Here is a 23969-nt window from a genome sequence, read left to right as displayed (position 1 = left end):
TCGGCAAAATAGCTCTGAGGGGACGAGAACCATATCGCCTAAACTATAGCGCGAGCCGCGCACAGCAGTCCTCGGCTAACTTGCAGCACTGAAGGAACACCTTGGTTAGTTGGCTATGGTTTGTGGAGAAGTTATTCGATTGCCAGAAGATTTTTCATCCTGCCTGAGCATCATGATAATGCCTTCAAAGTCACATCTCTCACCCATCGTCGCCGCGTGCCAGAACGTCTTAAGGAAAAATAATTAGTGATAAGGCGGGATGCCTGCAGCTAATTTTTAATTTTTCCATCAAATGGTGTATTACACGCGACCCCCAGCAAACATTTTTTTTGCGGCGGCGAACGGCAGAATCAATTTTTTTATTTCGTGTAAAACGTAAAATACCTTCTTTCATTTTTTAAAATTTAATCTGATTAAGAAAATTGAAGGCATTTAATTTAGAATTTCATCTATCATTACCCACTTTGCCGTTCTGCCTCTTCCGCATCTTTTCGCTCACGGCAGAGCGCCCGCCGCAGTCGCAGTGCCTTCTTCTGTACTTGTTTTGGGCGATTTTTTCTACAAATGTGGACCCAGAATGGTTGTAATCCGGTGTTAAAAGGTAAGGGCTATCCAAATAATACTTTTGTTTCCCTCTAAATCGTTCGTGTGTTCCGCACTGACTAACTAAAAACTGACTAATTTGCTACTAGAAACAGTCTAAAAATAGTTGATTATTTTGGCCAAAAAATCGTCTAAAATTCACAGCCCTAGATTTAAAATCACAGCTACCGCTAACACTCTGGGTACATTGACAAAGAGCACCATGCACGATTCCAAGGTTCGGGAGGATGACTGCAGCGTTAAATTAAATTAATCAACTATTTTTTTTTTGCAAAAAACCAAACCCCAAGGGATGGTAAAAAAATCGAATTTATCTTTAATGATTCATGCATAACCAATTAAACACAATTAACCTTCCTATCATAAATTATTGAATCAGCAAAAGCATTATTATTTCATTATTTTTCTGATTGAGTTTTCGTCTTTCCAATGACAGCTCACTTGTTTACTTTAGAATTGTATCCATCATTGTTGAAACGTCGCGGGAATTCTCTGTGTATATTGAAAAGAGATGACATTGACAAGAGAAAATAAAATATCTACCTGCGACATTCACCAGTCATTGTGACCAAATTCCTCAAAACTTTTTACAAAATTTTTTTTTCCAGCCATTCTAACTACCACACAAATGGAGCATTGTGACGAATATAAACACTATTTTGACAACTTCAGATTTGTTCATCCTTGTGCCACTAAATAAAGTAAACATTGTGTGAGTCAGAAAGACCGCCAACACATATTTCACAGTAAAACACATTCACTTCGCGCTCGGTGTTTAATTTGGACCAATTGTTGTGATAATACCGCTGCAAATTTATACAAATTTTCTGAATTTCAAGAGGTTTGCTCGTTTTCAAGGGAGAAATGAAGCGAGATTAATTGTATTCAAATTCAACTTGATATGCAAATGGGAGCTTTTTGAAAACTGCATTCCCCTGTGAATCACCGGCCCCTTCACGAGTTGAAAAAAGCTGCTTACAGCACACATTATATAATATAGACGAGTCATGTATCCACTTTTTGGTCGGCGAGGATGAAATGGAAAAAAATTAGCAAACGGCCATTAGACAAAAAGCGCGCGGGTCTTTTCATTTGCTGCTATTTCGGCACCCGCTTTAAAATTCCTCTCAGGCGTTTTTAATCAAGAGAGCTTGTTTTCTCTATTTTAATTCGTCTCTCTCGCGCGCGTTTTTCAAAAATGAATGAGAGAGATAGAGGGAAGCGGAGAATTTGCGTATTTGAATAACAGGTTCTTTGCTCCATACGCACACGTTGAAAAAATACCAGTTTCACGTGCAACAGCCATAATTTAATTTTATTTCATTGCCATTATGCATACTAGCTAATACCTAGACACGCACTTTTCCCGCACATGTCATTCAGCATCGCAAATTTAGCCGGGCCAAGATGAAAGAAAAGGATGGATGCGCGTTTCAATTTCAAAAACTTTTCAATTTGTCCACGCACAAATATAATGGTGATTTTTTCTGCTCGACCCTAACCTTTTAGCACACATACGCGTATTAGCCGCGAGGAATAAAAAAGATCAGCAAGTTCACACAGCAGCGCAGAGACGCAATTTTCAAAGCCCTATAGCTGTCCCATAGTCGCTCCAACTCAGCCGTTGATGATCAAGTAAATCTACATGCTAATTTTTGTAATTGTCAAACTTGGAATATAGTTTTTATTTCTGGTTTGATGGTGAGAAAACTGTTTACAAGACGACGCCGAGGTCAAATTGTATAAGGATTTATCCAAGTGAGAAGGAAATTTGTAAAATAGCAAATAAAATAAATGCATTATAAAAATGTCAACACTTGAGTTGAATATCTTGTAAGCAATCATCTTAAAAAATAGTCAGTGTCTTCTAGAAGTGCATATAAAAATAATTAAAATTAATACAAAATCTTGCAATTTTATGCAAAATAAATACTCGTGAAATTATTTACAACATTTTTTAGTGGAAAAAAATAAATAACTAGCCGATTGCACACAGCTACCTGTAAATCTTTGTTACAAAAGACCACCGAGCTTCCAATGCAATGTCGGTGGTTTGTTGTGAGAGGAAAAATTCCTTATTTCGAACAGAAAAATATTTTTCCCTTCGCTGACTGAGAGGGTTTGACAGATCGATCATCAATCTCTTCCCAAAAATATTTTCTTGCTCACTCGCAGTAAACTGTTTTTCGCGAGGAGAAAAATTGAGCTATTTAACAATATATAGATATCTTGCTATTTTTTAAAAATATAATATATAAAAACTTTTATAAGATTGTCAGGCCAGTTTTTTTACATTTTTAATCAAATGAGTTTTGAGCTAAGCATGCGTGGAGCACAGAATATTGGAAAAGCTTAACCAGGGTTGTAAGAATAAAATGCATCTTATTATTTTTGTACTCTATTGTCAAGTGTAAAAGCCATTGTTAAAATTTGGATGGATCTTGAGAAAGAATTATTTTTAAAAATATATCCGTGCAGAGGCCAAAAATATGTTCCAGCGTAAACACAGGAGCCGAAGAGTCTTGAGAAATAGATGGTTCAACAAGGAGAGTAATACAGAACATACCGAAACAGAGATGAATGAGTGTGCTGCAAATATACGCCCACATCGCGAGCGGTAATAATAGTGGTGCGCACCGCACCTCTTCTTAAATCGGCTTCGCCGAGGCGTGATATATTGTGGGAGCGAAAATTGCGTTTGCAGTATATAGAGCTCACGAATTACGAGTGTTTTTTGCTCATATAGTATCTCCTGAATAGGTAGAATCGCGATAAGACCAATGTTTCATGATGAATTTTCATTAAATTGCGATTTTTCGAGAGAGCGAAAGAGCACGTGACCGCTTTGCAGTTTTACCGTCGCGTGAGGCACCTCTGGGTCTCCCTGAATTTCTGCGTTGCTACCTCTTGTATGTCTTTTGAGGTAGCAACTTTTATAGAGGCGTAAAATTTTAATTGTTTATTTGAAATAAATATTTAATAAACAATTTTTAAGCGAAACCTCTGTTATTCCGATCTGGTGGCTAACCTTGCCTATGAACAACCACAGTCTAAACATGTGAGAAAATTGATAATCGGGTTTTGCACATCCCTAGCAATATTATATAATTAATTGTAATTCGTTAAATCAAGTAACACAATCAAATGATTGATGGATTGCAAAACTCGCATTCGTCTTGAATTTGAGAACCGTTCCGCAGTAGTCTCCCAAGCGCTGCATCTCTTCCAAAATAGATGAGTGCGTTGGTTGTGTCTCTTTGTGGCTTATCCAAGCGAGTTGGAATCATGATTTTATTATGCGTCATAAAATGTCATAATCCTTTCTTTGAAGGGTGCTGCCAGAAAAGCTTCCAGCCAGCAAAGCAACCGCTAATGCTCTGCGACAGAGAAAAAAATCTGCTTCTCAGGCGCATCTCGTCCACTACACATACATTACTGCGTGCACGCACTTATCATCATATGAATCGAGAGTGATTCAACTGCTTAATCCGGCAACTTCGGCGGCTAACCATTGAAATGATACATGCGAGCAACATGCAGATTATGGTCTGATAGTAATAATACACCGCACACGGGAGGAAACGCCAAATCAAATCGTATTCAGACTCGCAGCCTGTAATTTAAAGACAACATCAATTTGAATATTCCACGCATATACGCGCAGCTCGGTGAAACAAGTAAAAAACACAAGGACCGCATTTTCGCGTATTGATTCGCAATGAATGCAACATTGTGCAAATTTTTCTTTTCATCTCAGGCGACACCGGAGGATGTGTACTGCATTTATTTAAAGGGCATTAAAGGGTGACACACACACTCACATACGGAGAGGAAAAAGAAATATAAAAAAGGAGCACAAGTTCGGCACGCAGGAGCTGCTGGCTGGCCGCTTCTTCAAAACTCCCTCAAAGCCAAAAAACCAGTCTAACTACTCGATGTGTGTGTGTGTGTGTGTGTGTGTGTGTGTCTACGTGCATATATATAATATACACACAGCATTTCTCGCTGCTCGGCAGAAACAAAACTCTACCGGCCGGCGCGGTAATACATCATTCTTCACTCTTTATACACGTATAAATGCGAGTTTGATATTATATTAGCCAGCTCTAAAAAGAACTCCTAGCAACTCGTTTCGACGAGTGAATCTGGTTTCATCAGCAGCAGCGAGAGGAGCACGGTCAAATGAATTATTGTGTATTATTTGTTCGAATTGTGTGTGTGTGTGTGTATGGAGCCGCCGTGCTATCCGCACTCTGCATCGCCGTTCGCAAACAACACCCTCTCATTGCGATTTGGTCGAGCTGATAATGTGCGGTGTTGTATGCGCCGGACCAGTTCTTTTTCTTTCGCATGTACGCCAAGATATATTTGTTTGTTATGGGTATTATTGTGTGTGAACCAGAATCACTTTTGTGTTTATTGCCGCGGGGAACCAATTAAAATTCATAACAGGGATTTAACTAGAAATTAATAATAATAAAAAATCTGAATTATACACTATATTTAAAAGTAGTCAATGTGCAAGGAAAAAGCTTGACAAAAGGAGCAAAGTATATAGTCACGACTTAAGGTAAAACTTGCAAGGTGCTATGGCGCAGTTTAAAGTTCGTCTTTGACGAAATTGTCGTGTGCACCAATCGATTTCTAAGGTTCGGACTAGGTTAGGTGACCGGAAGTATACATTGTTTAGGCGCCAAAAACACTTAGGACTTACGTTACGCACGTCATGCAGAACTTCCGAACGGAAAACTTAGTCCCCTAACCTAATTCGAACCTTATGAATTGATTAGTGTACACTAAAATTTTGTCAAAGACGGCCTTTAAGAGCTTGACGGCTTTAAAAGAGTCAAATAGAAACCTGAATTTTAAAGGTTTTTTCTCTCTCGAAACGGAAATATTTTTCACTGTTCAGACAGTTAATATATGGTGTCTGATTGTGAGTTAAAGGTTCAAATCATTTGCTATCGTCTGTGGAACACCCTGTCGCCGAATCTGTGTATGAACGAGAACTTAAGTGCATTCAAACAAGAAGTTAGCCGAATGTTTGTAGCCAAATACTGAACTGATAGACTGATTTTACTATCCCTCTGTTATCAAAACAAAACAAAAATGATTTGTTATATATATTTTTGTTGTGTTCTGGATGTGGATGTATGGGGCATAGTTGCCCTGCTGATCTGCAATAAATAATTTCTGAATCTAAAAGAGTGCGGCAGAGGCAATTTGCATTTACTCTTCTAATTTGTAATTAATTTAGTTGCGTAATGACGATTATAAGTAATTGAAAAATTAGACTGCACGTGAGGTTTGTGAATAAGGAAAAATCCCCTCCCCGATTATTTGCTCATCGTCGGAAACTGATATACAAGGCAAATATACTTCGTTCAGTAAAGACAGTACTTTAAAATTATGCTCCCGAATAAAACCAAAAATAAGACAGCCTTGCCTCAAGTCCTGACAATCCGCAGTTTCATGAAAGATTGAGAGAAAATTTAACAATTCCCTTAATTAATTTAACACTTAAGCTTTTCTCATCTCACTTTATTTCCGTAAGCAGCCAACAACCTGATTCTATCTCACGAAACAACGCACGAACAAAAGCAGTCTGAAAAGTAATTACAAATCACATACAGTTTCTGCTGCGGCCGAGCAAGAGACTTCAATGCCGGTTTTGTTTCACCGCTACTCAGAGAGGCAAGCATGAGCTTGTCCATTCATCCACACGGCATATAAATAATAACGCAATTCTCTCTTCAGCCGATTTAATCTTGCTGACGTGTAAAATATTGCGTGGGTGGGTATTTACATGAGCACTCGAATTGACTCGTCTTACTCGTTGCAAATGAAGATAACAATAACCTGATTGTTTTCCTCGCTTCTCTGCTAGAGGCCTTCGGATGAAGATTAGTGTGAAGAAGGAGAGACCGGCAGACATGAGGAACACCTAAGTCGAGCCAGTTGCATAAGTGGCAGGCATCTTCACTCGTCGTCACTCCTTGTGCCGCGAGGAATGAAGCCGCGGGTAAGTCTATACTGCGAGCGGTGCGGCTTGTAAATTTTTATATTGTTGACTTTGAAATTGATTCTCAGAGCATGCAAATTAAATGGGTGTGAGAATTCATCGTCTTAATTTTTATGGCCAAAAAATAACTGCCAGGGATAATTTTTCCATTTTTAGACGTGCTTAAAATTTATAGTTTCAATGAACTTGGCACTCACGTGTTATTGCTTTTTTATTCATTATAATTTCATACAGCATGGAGTAATAATTGTCGGTCACTTTCATTGTCGCAATTAAACCAGTTCTGTCGAAAATGTTGCGCACCCGAGAGTGAACCGGGCGACACATTAATAATTATAACAAAATCGTGGCAGCCGGCGCTCGTCCGCTCTCTGGAGGCTGGCGAGCAGCGAGTAAGAATATCATCTCAAGGTGTTGGGTTCTTTAGAGGTCTGCCACTTTAGTTGGGCCATGCGCCTCACGTTCGAGGCACGCGCTCTTAAAGCATCGGCCGACATCGGCTCCTTCTCAGCGCGGCACAACAGCTACAGCCGGTCGGCAAGTTGGTGCCGTCGGAAGGGGATGGGAGGAGCTTACGCCTAGGGTACAAGTACGGCGGCAGTGTTGAGCGCCGCAGCATTTCGGGAGTTGCGACCGAGCAGTGTGCACCTCGCTATCCCTTCTTCACTCGCTCGTAGACTCTCAACACTTAGACGAATTCACGATGCCAGCAATGGTTGATCACATCATGAGCATTGGCCAGCATCAAAACACCCCGAACCTGTATTCCCGGGATCTGGGTGGCGAAATCGAAATTTCGTGCACGAGGGACCAGAGACCGATGTCAACATTGTCCAGCGCCTCGTCCAGCTCCTCATCCAGCTCCTCGTCCAGCTCCTCATCTAGCTCGTCCAGCTCCGGCGAAGACGATCTCGTCCAGCGCACGCGAACGATCACCTTTCAGTGCGAAAATAATCTGCCAGGACAGTCGACGTCGGTAGTCCGACGCAACGCCCGCGAACGCAACCGCGTCAAGCAGGTCAACATTGGGTTCACCACACTGAGACAACACATTCCCATGCCGTCCAAAAACAAGAAGATGAGCAAGGTGGAGACCCTCAAATACGCCGTCGACTACATTCGCAGTCTGAAGCAAATGCTGGATGAGAGATTGGACCTGGGCTTGATTCAGGACTCACCAGTGATTCAGGACTCACCAGTAGACGAGATGGAGTCCGAATCAAGTTCGGCAGCTCATTCGCAGCAGTACCAGCCGGCCTACTGTCCGCCCGGCGGAAGCTTCCAGATTATGCAGCCAGCATCTCTGTCGCCGCCGTGCACCACAAGCGAGACCGCCTCGTCACCTACGCCCTCCTTCGTGTCCGACTCCACTTCTTACTCCATGATGTACCGCGGCCTGACCGTCCCGACGACTTACGAAAACTATCAGTCCGAGACCCCCGAGGAAGAGTTGCTCTTGGACGATATTTCGTGGTGGCAACAGAGTCAATAAGCAGGTAAAAAGCGGCACTTTCCTTTCATTTTTACAACATCGCGTGTATTTCGTCCGGCCGGCCGGAATTATCATACGCACACACGTAATGAACCGGCAGGCGGGTTAACCTTGAAATAATCTTTTCCTGCCATTCTCAATTTCCGCGGCTTTGGTAGCCAGAATTCAATTGAAAAACAAAAAACTTCCTTTGGGAGGGTCTTCCCGAATTTTTTTACTTTGTTGTTCATGCGGGTTTCACCTCTCCAACAGGTAGAGTGTTTGGCAAACGAAATTTCTTTGCTGCGTGCACCCCAGGGACAGGCACGAGAGGAAATGTTTTCCATTAGAAGTTAAATTTAAAATTTTGGGACTCGATGCTTTGACGCATGACTCGTACCTTTCCATCAAAAAGCGAAAAAAGAAAGCCCCTATCAATGAGCGAGATATGATGGATGTGCATGACAGTAATATATTTCTCGCATTTCCCTTGAAAATCTGTCAAAGTCCCAACCATCAAGGGACCCTTTGCACAGCATCCTATACTGTTCAAATCTCAAAGCTCATACTTATCCTTCGTTTTCTTTGTTGCAGGTTGATTAATCTTTCGGCCACGAGGAGATTTTAAAGCGAATTTATGCGCCCGGAGGACTACAAGCAAATTTTGGATCTGAAACATCCTAAATCAAAGACCGTTCAACAATACCTCACTAGAACCACTGCCTCAATCGCCAAATAGCTCAAAAGATACTTTGAGAGTAAACTCTACGATATCTAAATGGTAAATATCTGTTCTTTTGCTTTTTTATTTTATTTTTTTTATTCAAAACCTACACTATTTGTGCAAAATTCTAACGAGATCTTTCTTTATTTGTTCTCAGGAGCCTCATAAAACACTATTCGTGACCTCAGAAGACATATCTCAACCAAGAACAGCAAAACATATCAATACTTTTTTGCTCTTGTATATATGCAAAAATTTGTTTATAAGACCTTTTTTCCCCACTTCAGGCCATAAATGCATTCAAACGAATTTTATATGTTTCTTTCTAGTCAGTTTTTGTTTGCTTAAAGTGGTTTTGCACATTTATACAATAATTTATTTTTAAAGTTTAAGTTAAGTTCAAGATCCCTAAAATCAGCCACAAGGACATCTCATTATTTTATTATGCAATGTTTAGCTGAAAATGATGATGCTCAAAATGTTTATATTGTGATTGAAGGCCATTGAAACGCTGAATGGAACAAATTTAGAAGTGCCTTTACTTATCCACTAATGCTGAAATTTGAAAAGAAAATGTGGAATCTCATTGAATGTTCTCGTTCCAAAGGGATCTCGATTTTTAAGAAAGATACAAAGTGATTTGAAACGAATGAACTTAAATTTAAGTGGATGAAGTCCCACTTTCAGATACTTGTCATGTAAGATTTTGGGAAGTTTAGGCAAAGGATAAAAGTCGTAGGGTATTATTGAAGGTGTACAATTGTATTTTATTCGTTTATAATGTTGGAAAATAAAAATGCACATTTTGAATTATATCAAAAGAAATCACCCCTCTTTTACTCAAAAACAGTAACCTGAAATATTAAAGGAAACATGCACAATCCGCACTGGAGACAAGATATGGGAGAGACACAATGCAGTCGTCTCTTGAAAAGAGTGTCAGTAGGTCTGTAGTGTGATGCCGGCCGGCGAGCTCAGCCTTGACCTTGGAGAGTGAGAGTATTGTAGGTATGCAACCCGGCCGACAACTCTCGCCGCCGGTTGCATATCCTCGCTCAGCTGTGTGACTTAACGGACTTAACAATCAGCGCGCTATATTTTATGTCGGTTTTTGATTCGAAATCTTCAAAACTAAAATATGGAATATGATTAGGAAATTTTATTAATTTCAAAGGTTAATTTCGGTTTAGTTTTGCAGTAACGGTAAAAATTATAATTTTTTTAATAATTTTAATAATTTTTCTTTTATTTATTTAATTTTCTTTACAATGCAAAAACTACCTCCTTAGGATTAAATTTAATTCAAAATGGACCTAGGTATAGCGCTGTATATATTTTAAGAATAGTTGCTTTCAAATGGTGAGGCGACAGGACTGTCTTCCTATTTTATTTAGTTTCGCAACACAAAATAGTGTCTAGCATTGTTAAGTGGATCGTGACTAGAGGATTTTAAATTTGTCAAATGCTGTAAATTTAAAATAAATAGCAAAATTTTAAAATTAATTGCGAACATTTCTGATGATTTTTTTTAATTCTTTCCCTTTAAAACCATTTCCCGCAACTCTTTAAATATGAAATGCAGCAAAGGTGACACGTGCCTGGCGCGCGACAAAAAACGCATTTTACGAAAAAAGATTGGTTTATTTGAAAAGAGTGTCTGCATGCGCTGGGTGCGATGCGAAACCCGATAAATGCTTCAGCGGTAGCATATGGTGAGTGTGGCAGTATTAATCTGCATATAACTGATAGACTGTTGCTATGCACAGCCAACTAGCATTTTACGAACATATCAGCGGAGTTCGCAGTTGGGGTGGTGACGGCTCGAACAAAAAGCTGCTGGACCGGCGTGCAATAGGCCGAATTTCATTGCATTGATCACAAAGTAAAATAGAGACCTGTTGTGCGCGAGAGCATAATTATGCATGAAAATACAGGCGAAAGAGCACTGGAACGGACCGCTTTTATGCTATTCAGTTTGCTCGGCGTACAAAAAAAAGCCGGCCGGCTTTTTCAATTCGAACGGCACACTTTTCTTTTCACGTCGCGCTTACAGGTATTATATAATGCGCGCGGCGGCGAGACAGGCGAGTGTGGGGTGGATCGGAATTGCCTCCCCCTATATTTGATCGAGGGTGCAGCGGAGAAATGCTGAGCGCGTGTGCGCACGTACGTGAGCCGCGCGTTCTTTTGGCGTCGCTCGTAATGATTATTTTATTCGCGCAGGAGAGCGAGCGAGCGAGCGAGCGAATGCCACTAGAATTCGAGAGAGACTCTCGCGGAAACATCTGCTCTCTGCAAGCGCAGCTTCCAGCTAACGCTACCCTCGGCGCTCCTTGGAACTAAGCCACCTTGCTAATTGCGGCACAGGCCAAATGTGTAAATTGCCCAATTTGGTACTCTTTGCGAAAGCACTTTTCATTTTCAACGTCTAGACAAACATCTTCAGAGCCAAAATGGTAAAATTGAGACGTGGGACAAATTAGTTTTTTCCTGATTAACGAATTATGCAATAGAGCAAAATGTTTCTGAGAATTAATTAATCATTAAAGAATTAACTAATTAATTATTTAATTAGCAAAGTGGAAAACACATTTAAAAATAGAAACTATTGACCACCTATAATGATGATGGAAATTTGTTGCTTAAGATGAAAAATCTATATTTAGCAAATTACTTCCAACCAAAAATGGACTCGATGCAGAAAGAAAGGATTGGCACATTTGGACTTATCCCGCACGGGATTTTGCTGAGCAGATCGAGGTTCAAAAATTTAAAAATATATAAATAAATTAATTTACTTCAGCAAATGAAAGATAATAAGAAATCATGAGAGAATTTTGGCTGAAAATCTCAGCAAAAAATCCTAATCTCTGCAACGCGTGCCCTGTCTTCGTTGATTAATTTTCCTTCAAATAAACGACACTATAACTTGAGACGTGTTTTTCGATATCAAAATTACAAAATTTTCCTAAAATTAGTAATTTTTCTATGTGAATAATGATAATTTATCGTACTAAGTTAAAATTGGCCGTATTTTTTTAATCCAAGTCAATTTCTTTCGCACCCACCTACCGGTGGTTTACATTTTAGCAGTGGAGCTTTGAATCTGGTGCTGAAAAAATAATTTAAACATACATTATTCGTTCAGCTGTCAAACAAAATAAATGCAAGTCCATCAGCAATTCGTTTGGAACGAACACCGCGTGACAAATTTGGGAACCTGATGTGTCAGTTTGTCACTCGTTGTGCTTTGATTAGCCCTGCGCGATTCTCCGTGCTCCTTCGAGTGAGCTCTCGAATCGCAATCAAAGAAACATTCGAAGTGCGTTTATCCCCACGAATGGACCCAGAGACACAAAACCCTCTGTCAGCGTATATGCGCAAGACAAAAAGCGATACTTTTGCACACTTACTTATTCATTTATTTACGCTGAGCTTCTTTTTAGCCGTCACTCAAGGTAAAGAGACGCAGCTCAAATTGAAAAGGAGCAGCTCGTCTCTTTTTATATCGATGCCCCCGGCATTTACGAATAGGATGACGAGACGGCGACGCTTTTTTATTGAATACCCGCGCGCATGCAACTTCCAATGTATCTCTACTTCCCTTTTTAAACGGAAAAATAAGTTGTTGTGCCGCAAAGTTGAAGGCCAAAGCAGCGTGTAATAAAAGCTCACGGCGGCGCAGACGGAAAGAGCCAGTTTTTGCCCTGAAAAAATGTCACTAATTTTCTTGAAACGTAAAAGCAGCCTGCCGAGAGCGAGCACTCTGCGCTGGTGTGCGGTAAATTTCCGGTTGAGTGCTCCGCAGATAACTTTTGCTCCTGCTGTCTAGTCCGAATCACCTATTAATGTAAAAAAGATAGATGGCCAGATCAAGAGGCTCGATAAGCTCCGAATATGATGCATCCCGCGCGCTGCCAAAGAAAGAAATCCACTTTTCGACCGACCGGCCAGCCGGGAGATAAAAAAGGGTTCTGTAACGACAGGAACACAATTATTACCTCAGATTGAGTGCCTCGCGTGGCTGCGGGGAGGTCCAAGAGAATTATTGTTTCATTTTTGCTCCTGAGGACAAAATTTCCAAGATTAGGGGAACCCCTGCCGTGGAAATTTTATTGATGCACATAATAATTTGGGAGAGCACATCTATTATTCCAAATATATATTGACTTTTTATTACTATATCCATTCTACCGAGTTTAAAATTCGATAAAAATTTTCCAAAGGAAAATTGATTTTGGACACATAACATTTTTGGAGTTTATTGTTGTTCCTCGTGTAGGATTTTTTTCATGAATTAGAAGGTCGTCTCTGTTGTAAGTCTGAGCCAACGTGAAAGTGTAGAGATCTTGGGAAAAGCTAAAAAGTGTGTAATTAATTTAGTGTAAAATGTTAACTTTTCTAGGAAACTTACATCAGCTCTTTCACGAAACTGGATTTTGATGAGCTGTCTCGTGGTTGGAAGTTGGAATTCGAGGACATCATTTTAAAGTACTGTCTTTACTGCAGTTCTTTAATCATCGCTTGTATAATTATCCAAAGAAAATATAGCTCCAAATTCTTTGCTTGAATTTAAGAAGCTTTTCGCCATTTTTTTTGCAAATGCGGTGCCCATTTCTCTTCCTCCAGGGAAGAGCTCCTGTAAGTATGCGAACTTCCTTCTAACCTATATATATGATTCAAATGATTTTCAACTGTTTCCCTGCACCAATTCATCGGTTCGCATAGTTAAGCGCATGCTTTGCGTGCACATTGCAATAATTTGAGTATCCCATCAGCGATGTATAGAGTTTTGGGATCAAATGCGGTTTGATACGCCTTACCTTTAACTCATCCGTTTGCATTGTAATGACGAGTCCACTTGGATTTTAGGAGGCGTAAGCTTTGCACCTTTCCAGCATGCTTGAATTAATTTCACAGGATGATCATTTATAGCGTTTCATTGAGGCCCGTGCGCCCATCGGGTGTTATTGGATTTTTCCACAGTTGTTGTCCGTCTCTCGACAGAGATGATATCAATCAATAGAAAAAATAAAAACATTTTAAAAATGTGCTGCAACCAGTAGAGATTAGATTGATCGTAATTTCCTCAATGCAGGTACGAGTTACAAATTTTCGTCGAATTTACAAATGAGAATATGCGAATGAAATGAAAATCTGATAGCTTGGCTGCCGCGTTGGCTATTATTCTATTCACAATATGATGGGATGCTGCGCTGGCTTGGAGATTCAAATGGCTGCAACAAAGAAAAAGGTAACCGAACACCATTCAGAAAGCGAATCTTTTCATATTCCCCTTTCCAGAAGGCGAAATGCAATTTATTTTCAATTTCCTCGCGTCCCTACTGACCAAGATGCGCTTCTGGTAATTGATTCATTCGCGCTTCACAACAAAACGCGTGTGCAGATAAAGCAGAATTTGATTTATGCGCCGAATTTCTTCTCTCTAACAATGGAATATATTTCCGATCGAGGTGCTAGATGAAATACACGCGGGTGAACAGTTAGATGCATCAAAATAGTTGGCATTCATGCACAAAGAACGTGTATATTTATTACTTCATCCCCTGAGCTTGCGCAACGTCGCATTATTGATGGTCTCTGCGTGCATTCAAGGAAAAAGTCGCGTCGTCCTCACCTTGCATAAAATTCCTTTTGGCCACCTTATCAATAAAAAAATAACGGGGAGCCTCACTGCACACGCAGAGTGCTGAGATATACACCCCACGAATACCCCAGCGAGCATTCTTGCCATGTGCCTGAAAAATAATAAATTACTATGTATATTTTTTAGGAAAAATCGATGAACGTAGGGCAAATTTCCCAAAAAATACGTGTGTTTGGAATGAATGATAAAAAAGCCATTGTATTAATTTAAATCAAAATCAATGCGTGTGATTTCATTCAATTTTTCAGACTAAAATGAGGTTATCTTGGAAACATTACTGATTTTTCTTTAAATTTTGCAAATTTTGAAATTTTTGATTTCGGAAAACTCGTCCACTAGATTACTGAGGTAAAAGAGCGACCAGAGGATAGGATGAGAAATTTAAAATGTATTAGGTGCCTCGGAAAATAAATTAGGAGGATATGTGGTTAATGTCAAAGGGCGTGGTAATAATTTGTTTTATACTGAGCTTTTCAGCTAAAATCGTAACTATAAAGTCAAACTGAAAAATAACCCAATTTAATAATAAATTAATTTCAATGGTCTTAGCAATACCAAATTATTACAGGAAGTTCAAGAAGTTTTGTTGAAAAATTAATTAAAGTAGATTTTATTCTACATGATCATGTAATCCAATTTTTTTAAAAAAAATATCCAAATTTTATAGATTTTTAATGCATATTTTAATTTTTACGAGGCAGTAGACTTTTTAGCAATCTGTCAAAGCTTCATGCATCAATCAAAGTGGCCCTTTTTATTCATGAAATTCGCGTCAGATCGTGAGAAATCATAGACCACGTGCAAGTCAGGTTGAAAGTCATCCAAATTCCGCAGCTGCCGCGGCGCGAGAGATTTCAGGTGCGCGTCGTCTGCCGCCTGCCTGCCTGAATAAATAGCGGGCGGAGAGAGGGGAGCTCTGGCTAGCGTTGGACGGCTCGAGCACGCGCTTGTCGCGCGATCTCCTTCCGCGAGATGAAAGAGGGAGGGGGGCAAATGGACTTTTCGCTCGCTTCTCTCTCTCTCTCGCCGCACAATGCACGTAAATATCCGACGACTCGAAAGCAGCCGAGAGGGTGGGGTTGTTTTGTCGAGCGCCCGGATAAAAAGAGTACGTAGGTAGGTAGTTAAGGTAGGTATATGCCTTTTATTATTATGATGCTGATGATTGTGCGCTGCTCTCTCTATAGCCGCGCTCGCTGTCAGATGAAAGCCGCTTCGTGCGCGTAAGGGAGGAGCAGTCGTAATTTTACTTTCGACGGCTCGCAGTGCGCGAGGGGGTTGGAAATCTCGCTCCAACTACCATACAAATCTCCAAACTCTGGTTTCGCTAAAAATAAAATTTGACAATTTGATAGTTTGCACTTGGAATTTATTTGTGAAGTTCCAGAAGAATTTGATGGTTAATTCCAACATTTTTTAATGTTTAAAACTCGAGGAACATATCTGGAATAATATAAATATTAAATTTCTGATTTCCAGTTGGAACAGCTAAGGGTCAAAAACCGAGCTCGTTGTTTTATAGGTCGTTTTTCTTGTTTTAACCCTCAGGTTTCCTGGACAATTAATAAAAGAAGGGGTGGAACGTGTCTAAAAGCACGTGAAATCGAAAACTTTGACATTGTTGCTATGATTTTCATCTTAAATCCTGATTAAATTATGGAATTTCTGAATGATTTACAGCAATGATGAAAAAAATTTCAGCTAACCAAACTGCAGTCATCCAAAGCGTGCCTACCCCCAGAGGCTGGCACGAAAACACGCGACCCCTCTGCCAATGCAGCGCATTTCGCCGTGTCCCGGCTGCGTATGATGACGATGATTATTGTGAAAGTACAGGTTAGGTAGGCCTGAAATAAAACGAGTTTCCCTCCGCCGGTAATATAATAGACGCGCGAGCATTGAGAGGGTGAATTTTGAAGAGGGAGGTTTTCAGCGGGAGCGCGGGGCGGCGTGACGTAAAAGGGTGCAGGAGGTTACTGCTGGTTGACTTGATGCTCCGTGCCAGAGGCTTATTTTTTATTGTAAACGGTGGACTTGTAGCGTCACTAGAGTGCAAATGAATAAAAGCAGTGCTGCCGCAAAACCGAATGTGCTGCTGCGCTATACCGATGCCGACTGATCATCACGATATCAGAGCTGGTTGATACAAAACGAATCGGGTTTGTGAACTAGATCTAAACTGGCCCAGCTAATAAGCATAAAGGGTACAAAATAGGCAAAAAAGACAATTAATGCGATGCTTTATCCTTTATTTTCAGGAAAGACAAGGTGATGATCGGAAGTATATGATGCACAGAAACAGCTTGCGGATGCGTAAGATATTTAATGCTGCACGAACAGAAAGGAACCAATTTAAGTAAAGACGTATAGATAGAGATATTGTATAAATTCTTTTAACCTTGATCTGCTGAGTAAACTCTTTAAAAAATAGGTAAAAGCCAAAATTTACCCAGTTTGCCGTTTCAATTTATGAAAAAATCGGATCCAAAATTTTCATGTTAACCAAATGGCGAAAATCACGATTTTTTCATATAATTTAAAGGGAATTTTTCATTAAAATTATGAATATTGGATCTAAAATAGCATAATTTTTCCAAAATTAAATTGAACAAAGCTGCGCTAAATAAAACGCACGGAATGGGGGATTGGGCTTCATGGCTCAAGAAAGACTGATTTTAATTTATTCCATACTCCGCATTCTCTGCGTGCAAATCGTGCACCAAATACCTCGAAAAATTCCTCATTTGTAAAAAAATGGGCTAAAGGGGATAAATTATGTGGAGAAATATAAATCTCACAAATCTTCTATCTGTAGCACGCTTTACTGCCCCTTAGGCCTAAGCACGGCCCGGCACCATATTGTGTGAGTGCTGCATGAAAAATTGGTTGATCTTGAGTCGTTTAAAAATGATCGACTGCACTTCATTGCTGTGAATGCATAAAACCGACGGAATTCTGTGACAAGCTTCCAATGTAAATACACTCTATAATGTCAATAATACACTCTGGCCCAGCAAAATATGTCTCGCCAATTGGTTTAATATTTTACTCTTTTGTTAGGATAATTCCAATCTTACCAGAAAAAAGGCTAGAACTGTAGAGCAATTTTTTAAAAAATAGGAAAATAAATAAGGAAGGTGGAACAAGACATTTTTCCAAGGTATAGAAATATAATTTAAAAAATTTAATGATAATTAGTGAGATTAATATAAAAAGTCTAAACAAGGGCTGGGATTAATTTGTTGTTAATCTGACTTTAATGTGTATTATACAATTATGGAAAAATTCTTAACATTTTAAAATTTTATTCATTTCCACAGATAAATTTTTAAATCATCAATTAAAATTTTTGAAGCAGTTATAGACGATTCTTAGAGCTATTTATTTAGCAATAAAATAGTTTCAAAAATTAAATTAAGGCAACTAAAGCTTTTTTGTAGCTGAGGTCCGCACTAAATTACCATTCTCTTGCTCAAAAAGTTTGAAAATAAATTCGTTTATTCAAAACTAGAATCTTATTTTGCCCGCAAAAGCTGATTCGAATTTCTTGTCCCCCCATTATTGGTGTTGACAAGCAATACATAAAAGCTTAAAGTGGAATGATACTGGGCAACAATTGAAAACTATTTAAATTGTTGGATGCCTTAAACAATGACCGATAAACAATTTGTTCAACAATTTGCAATAATAAAAAAATGACCTTCCTACAATAAAAATTCAAATTTTGTCAATTTTCTCCAAAATTTACAGTGCTCGAACATATTTTCTTGGCATATTCCGATCCCTCTCGTCGAGATCTGTTCAACGTTGTATGCCACTTATTGGGGAAACTCTTGGTTTTGAAATTAAATCGGATTTCAAGTAAGGAGACAGCCATTGCCATTTGAAAAGCACGGTAACTTTCCAGCCAATTTTCTCAAAAAATTACAGCGCTCCTTAGGTCAATTTAGGCTTTAACTGAATCCTAAGCGATGAGTTTATGCATTGGCAACAAGCATTTTCCAGGCTTTTCCAGTATCATTCCTCTTTTTCCTTAATATAGAAGTTGGCCTTTTTCCCAACAAAAATCGCCTGCAGTCGCTTTGTTAGACAGGATTATCGCCTTTACAATGAGTTGCTCACGCGACCAGCCACATTGTCGGTGTCGTTATTCAATATGTAGTATTGCTCCCATTTCAACCTTTGCATCTAAATCCTAAACCTTTTTGACGTACACGAGACAGAAACGACATTCGATGAATGAATTTTCCGGCGCTCCTTTGATGCCATTTAAAGACGACAATGATCTTAGTTTATTCAAAAAGCGCTAGCACGTGTAACAGACTTGCGGATATAAGATGGCATAACAGTTACCATGTATTGTATGGTATACCTTGGTACCTTTGACGACAATAACGCTATTGGTCTCAATGTGGACCTCAGAAGGCGTATAGATTGACCAATCGCGAAAGAGTAGCTGTTATGTTGCACAGTTCAGCTCACAAGGCGAATGTTATTTCAAAAATTTGTTGTGATATCTGTATAAGTCTGGGCCCACTCTATGTACTCTGTCTCTGCATGTCCTCCTGGGCAGTTAGGGGTTTCGTCAACTGTTTGCGAGGTATGCTGCCCTTTCTCAGATGTGATTATTTATGATAATTATTATTTTTAAAATATTATAGTGTATGATGAATTTGAGATTAGGCTACAAAGATGTATTGTTATGTGGAATCAGAGATACGTAAATTATTAAAATTATTAATTTATTCATAGTTTATCAATCACAATCACAGAGATGGAATGTCTATTTCTATTCACACAATTAATTTATTTACTAATTTCCCTTGCGTACAATTTGTTTCACAAAGAAAAAATAAGAGTGGAGTGTTTAAAAAATAATGAATAAATAGAATATTTTTCTAATTTACGTGTCTCTGCTAATTTCACATTGCACAATTTACACACAACCAGTTTTTGATCCGAGAAATGCTCAAATTTCTCCCACTGCTGCGAGTCAACAGGCTGGCTGAATTTTCTATTTTCAAACTGCAGTTCAGAGCATATATATAGTTGTGCGATGTGTATATATTAACGAACGAGTCATTAACTTTGTGCATACATATCCTAATGGCCACGCACCCGAATTTGCATAATCATAAAGACTCCAGCAAGCCCACCCCTTGCGTCACCTCCTACAGCTGACAGCAAAGCGCGAACCTCAACTATGCCGCCCGTAAAGCTCATGTAAGGGTTGAATAGCTACGCGCTCGCGGCCCCGAAAACCATGCGCGGCTAATCCACAGTTGCACAATAACCCTGCAGCACGCGGTAGGGTTCGCTGCATTATACTCGCGAGGGTGTTTTTTTTTTATAATCTCCGGCGCAAAATGATTTAAGCGCGCCGATGGCATTAAAAATAAAATAAAGTCCCCTTTTTTGCGTTCGCATAATCATAATTTTGGACCAGTTTTAGTGATAAAAGGGGTAACTATAATGAGGCCATACGGGATTAATGGGTGTAAATACAATTTCGTGATCAGCCTGCACGTGTCACCGAGCGGCGCACGTGAAATTCGCCAGACAAAAGGCGGGCCGCGTCTATATATGAAGCACAAAAAGACACTCGCCCGGTCGGCCGGCGCGTCTGCATGCAAATTCCACCGCCGATGTGCTCTCCAAGTGTTTGGTAAACCATTATACGTACGATTCGTCCAGTCGTGAATGCGCATTCGTATCTAGTGCAGCGTGAAATTTCATTTTTCCGAGACTGCTATCTGGCAGCGTAAATCATCCACGCAGCGACGAGCACACACTATAAATACTCATTTTCTTCTTCTCGCTTCCGTGCATTTGGCGAATTTGGCCGCCGGCTCCATTTAAAAGCGGCATTTTGCTTAATGTGTCTTTTGTTGGCTTGTTTTGTGACATATTCAAATTGACTGAAGAGACCTGATTTGGACCGCTTTGAAATAAAGGGAGGAAATATACACAAAAGAATGCCTCTTGTAAATGCTGCGGCTACACCATAATTTATGCATTTGATCCTATTTGAAAAAGATTGTACACTCACCATGGCGCAGAGCTTCTCTGTGTTTCAATTATTACTGCTTTGGGTGGAGTAAAAATTTTCTATCCGCAACCGCAACCAAACAGCAGCCGCTTCTGCTCCAGATTTCAAAACCACAGCCGCGTCCAAACCGTAACCGAACCACAAAACCGCACAAAAATGGTGTGGTCCTTTATAAAAAAGATAAAAAGTAAGTACCTAAATAATTTTTTTATTTTCTACTTTTTCCAATCAACCGGGCAGTATTTAGGGTCGTAGGGGGGCGATAAAAAACTTTGCCAGTGCGGGCTCGCTGGCACACTTCCTGAAACAACTCCTGGAGGCAGGAGTTCAACCGAGAAAAATTCTTATCGTGCACACTCGATACTAACGTAACCTAAAAAGCATAGAGATATTACATGCCACTCAAAATTAGAATAGGATTGAAAAACAATTTTATTCTAATTTTCCTTTCTTTGTAGGATATACTGTATTCTAATTTTCGCTTAGATCTGAAGTGTGGTATTTATCAACTAACAACCCTAACTTTTAGCTGGTAACTGCTTTTAAATTAATAGCTATAATCTATTCCTAATTTAAATATTTCCAACAGCGATTGAATTTCATCAATTTAAATTTTTGATTTACATTTCTGGTGTTGAGGTGGCCGAGATATTACAACCTTACACTCATTATTTTAATCACGTCTGTCTGTGGTGTTTCTAATATAAATATTTTTTAATCAAACTAAATTATTTAGTGCAATAAACATGCCATATTCTAATTTTAATATGGTGCAAGAAAAACAACAACATTGAAATGATATAGTGCGCAGGCCTTCCAGCAAGATTTTATGAAATGTTTGAACTGCATATATATATAGATGACATTGTTTTCTTTATAATTTGGGTGGGTAAATTCTCATTCAAATTTACCAAAAATATATAGAACTTTCTGTGTTTTAATTTTTAATGGCTGTAAAAAGTAAAAATCGGCATTACGAATTTTTTTTAAATCCTTTCATATATCAATAAATGAGCTAGACAAAATAACTTGATAACCGAACAAATTTGTAAACCTATTTTACGGATTTTTTAAACATTATAGAAAAATCCTGAATGCTATGAAAGAAACTGATTTGTTTATGGAAGAAAAATACAAAGCATTCCTTTGTTACCTGCTATATCATAGTTTTGGCACCAGCTAGCCCTATATTCCGGTGAAAATTTTAAAAATATTTTATAGATTACACAGTAAAAATACGCAGCATACGGTATCGGATTTAAAGCAGGTTACTTGAGGCACTTGAGGCAAGCTCCAAAGACCAAATGTAAAAATTCTAAGCCACCCCTTTGTTAAAACTACGCACATCTCACAGGTGGTAGGGAACCTTTTTGTTCCGTGAGCTAAAATTTCCCAATGTTTGAAAAATGCGACCACTCGAGGTTGTTTTCATGTTGAATATAATTAAAACCAGGCTTGATCCTCGTTGTCAAAAAAGAAATTCGTCGTTTTTATTCCTCGACCAGAAAAAAATCCCCTATCAGTGCGTAAAATATTCTTCCGAACATCACAAAGCATAGGTGGCATGGGTTACTAATAACGTTTTCTGAGCATTCCATTGCCGCACTGCCTCCAAAACTACCCTCTTCCACAAATTTGTTTCTTGCTTCAAAATCTCCACATTCTTCCAATCTAACGTCCTTTATCCTGTGCATGCCGCGCTATTAGCCTATATGACTTGAGATGGAACCTGGAACCCTGTGGAGTGGAACTGGCAATGTATCGGTCATTTGTCCCATTGTACCTGAATTTCGGATCCTCTAGAAATATTTCCATTGTAGCAATATTGCTGTTTTCTTTGATAGTGCCCGCTCATTTTTAAAGCCAGTTGTGTATTTTTAAATGAGATAGGTGTGCTGTATTTGTATTTTAAAAACCCAGTATGATTTTGTTTCGCATACAGTAAGCATAAAATACAAAAGATGTATATAGTTATTTAACCATAAAAATGACGCGGAAATTTGTCGAAGAAATAGAATGAAGTTTTTTAAGCAACGAAGGTAAGTTTCTTGACCTCGAGACAGCTAAATCTTTGTTGAGACTTCAATTTTCAAATGGGTTAATTAAATTTTCAGTCACTTTAAATTATTAAGAGTGCAATTCAAGGATCGAAGAGTGCACTTTTGTTACATGCGATGATAAATTCAATTTTAAATTGCGATTTGCCGACGGCACACGTGTTCTACCAGTGCAAAAATTACACTCCTCGCACAGCGTTTAAAGTCCCATAAAAAAGCTTAAGGCTGCACATGCAAATCCAGCCAAGCATGCACATAAATATTCAGAAATGAAAGTGCGGCTGTTCATACACAGACAGTAAAGAACATGCATTAAAAGGCATTATCCGTCATAAATAAAGTGCATGCGCATGATAAATGCAGGAATATCGGTTAGTCTCGCTATGGGCAGCGCGGAGAGATTGTTAACAGGTTTGACTAGCCGCGTGGTCCAGCCAGACACAATGGGGAATGCACGCGGAGTGAGAAAAGGGCTAGAAAAATGGTTATTTAATAAATTGGATGTGCAAAAGTTGCCCCCTTTATGCACGCTGGACTGCCGGGGGCTAGGCCAGACACTATTCTTTTCGCTTTTCACGCCGCAAAATATTCCTCTTGAGCGCTACTATAGAGGAAATGCATGGCAGGGCCTGATCGCGCATTGTGCATTGTCAACAATGCATATACACGACGGAGCCGGCAAGAGTGCTTTACTCGGCATCGAAACTTGACGCAAGTCAAACAAAGGCTTATTTTGTTTTCTTCCTATAACCCCACTCGAGATTTTGTAACGAATTTCCAGCAGCCACTCGAGTCGTCAAAAGGAGACCGCATTGCAATTATTTTCTAATTTGCAAACCGATTGAATCGATTGCGAGAGGTGCTGAGCCGCCCTTTGTCCTTGACTCGCCAGCGAGCAAAGGTGTTTTGTTATTCCGGGCACGCAGCTTCACTCGCTATCTATTTAGTAATTAATTAGCTCGCACGACGCCACACACAGGCGCTCCTCTAATTAAAATCGCCTCAAAGCATAAACCGAACAGTGTGCATCATCTGCGAAGGGCAAGTTCACTGCACAACACACAGAAGCTGCTTTTCTAAGCATCTAAAAGTGAAATGGAAAAATATTAATTAGCTCTCGTCCCCTGAGGATGCGGTTTATTGTTATTGCTTCGAAAAACCACAAAATTGAGACACCGGGATGAAATTTATTTTTGAAATCGGTTGTTCTGATTGGAAGCAGGTGACTCGTTTATTAATGGGTCTGCAACCTTTGCTTTTTTAATATATGTAAGGATGTGCAGGAATAATCAATATTTGCTTAAAATAACTGGTGTAATAGTTAAAAAGAATAATTTTGTTTTTGAAACGTTCCATCTATTTCGCAAAGTGCGAT

The 23969-nt window shown here is 39.3% G+C and overlaps 2 protein-coding genes across 2 annotated transcripts in view; both read left to right on the top strand.

Annotated features, from left to right (window-relative positions):
* Positions 1–12872, top strand: part of LOC135946563 (CXXC-type zinc finger protein 1-like) — a 176827-nt gene extending 163955 nt beyond the window's left edge. Inside the window, exon 8 of the mRNA XM_065494835.1 lies at positions 12862–12872. The gene's annotated coding sequence lies outside the window, so the exon portion shown is untranslated. The remainder of the gene's footprint in view (positions 1–12861) is intronic.
* On the top strand, positions 7258–9639 carry LOC135945654 (achaete-scute homolog 1a-like). Its single transcript, XM_065493476.1, has 3 exons — positions 7258–8121; positions 8691–8877; positions 8978–9639. The coding sequence occupies exon 1, from the start codon at positions 7329–7331 to the stop codon at positions 8115–8117; it is 789 nt and encodes a 262-aa protein (XP_065349548.1). The 5' UTR covers positions 7258–7328; the 3' UTR covers positions 8118–8121; positions 8691–8877; positions 8978–9639.
* Positions 12873–23969: the final 11097 nt, after the last annotated feature.

The sequence above is a fragment of the Cloeon dipterum genome, chromosome X (genome assembly GCF_949628265.1).
Source record: "Cloeon dipterum chromosome X, ieCloDipt1.1, whole genome shotgun sequence".
NCBI classification, from domain to species: Eukaryota; Metazoa; Arthropoda; class Insecta; order Ephemeroptera; family Baetidae; genus Cloeon; species Cloeon dipterum.
The sequence above is the reverse complement of the archived record's forward strand: the minus strand, read 5'-3'. Positions and strand labels throughout refer to the sequence as shown.

Excerpts from the sequence above, each read along its gene's own strand:
- LOC135945654 (XM_065493476.1), top strand. The coding sequence starts at position 7,329 with ATGCCAGCAATGGTTGATCACATCATGAGCATTGGCCAGCATCAAAAC.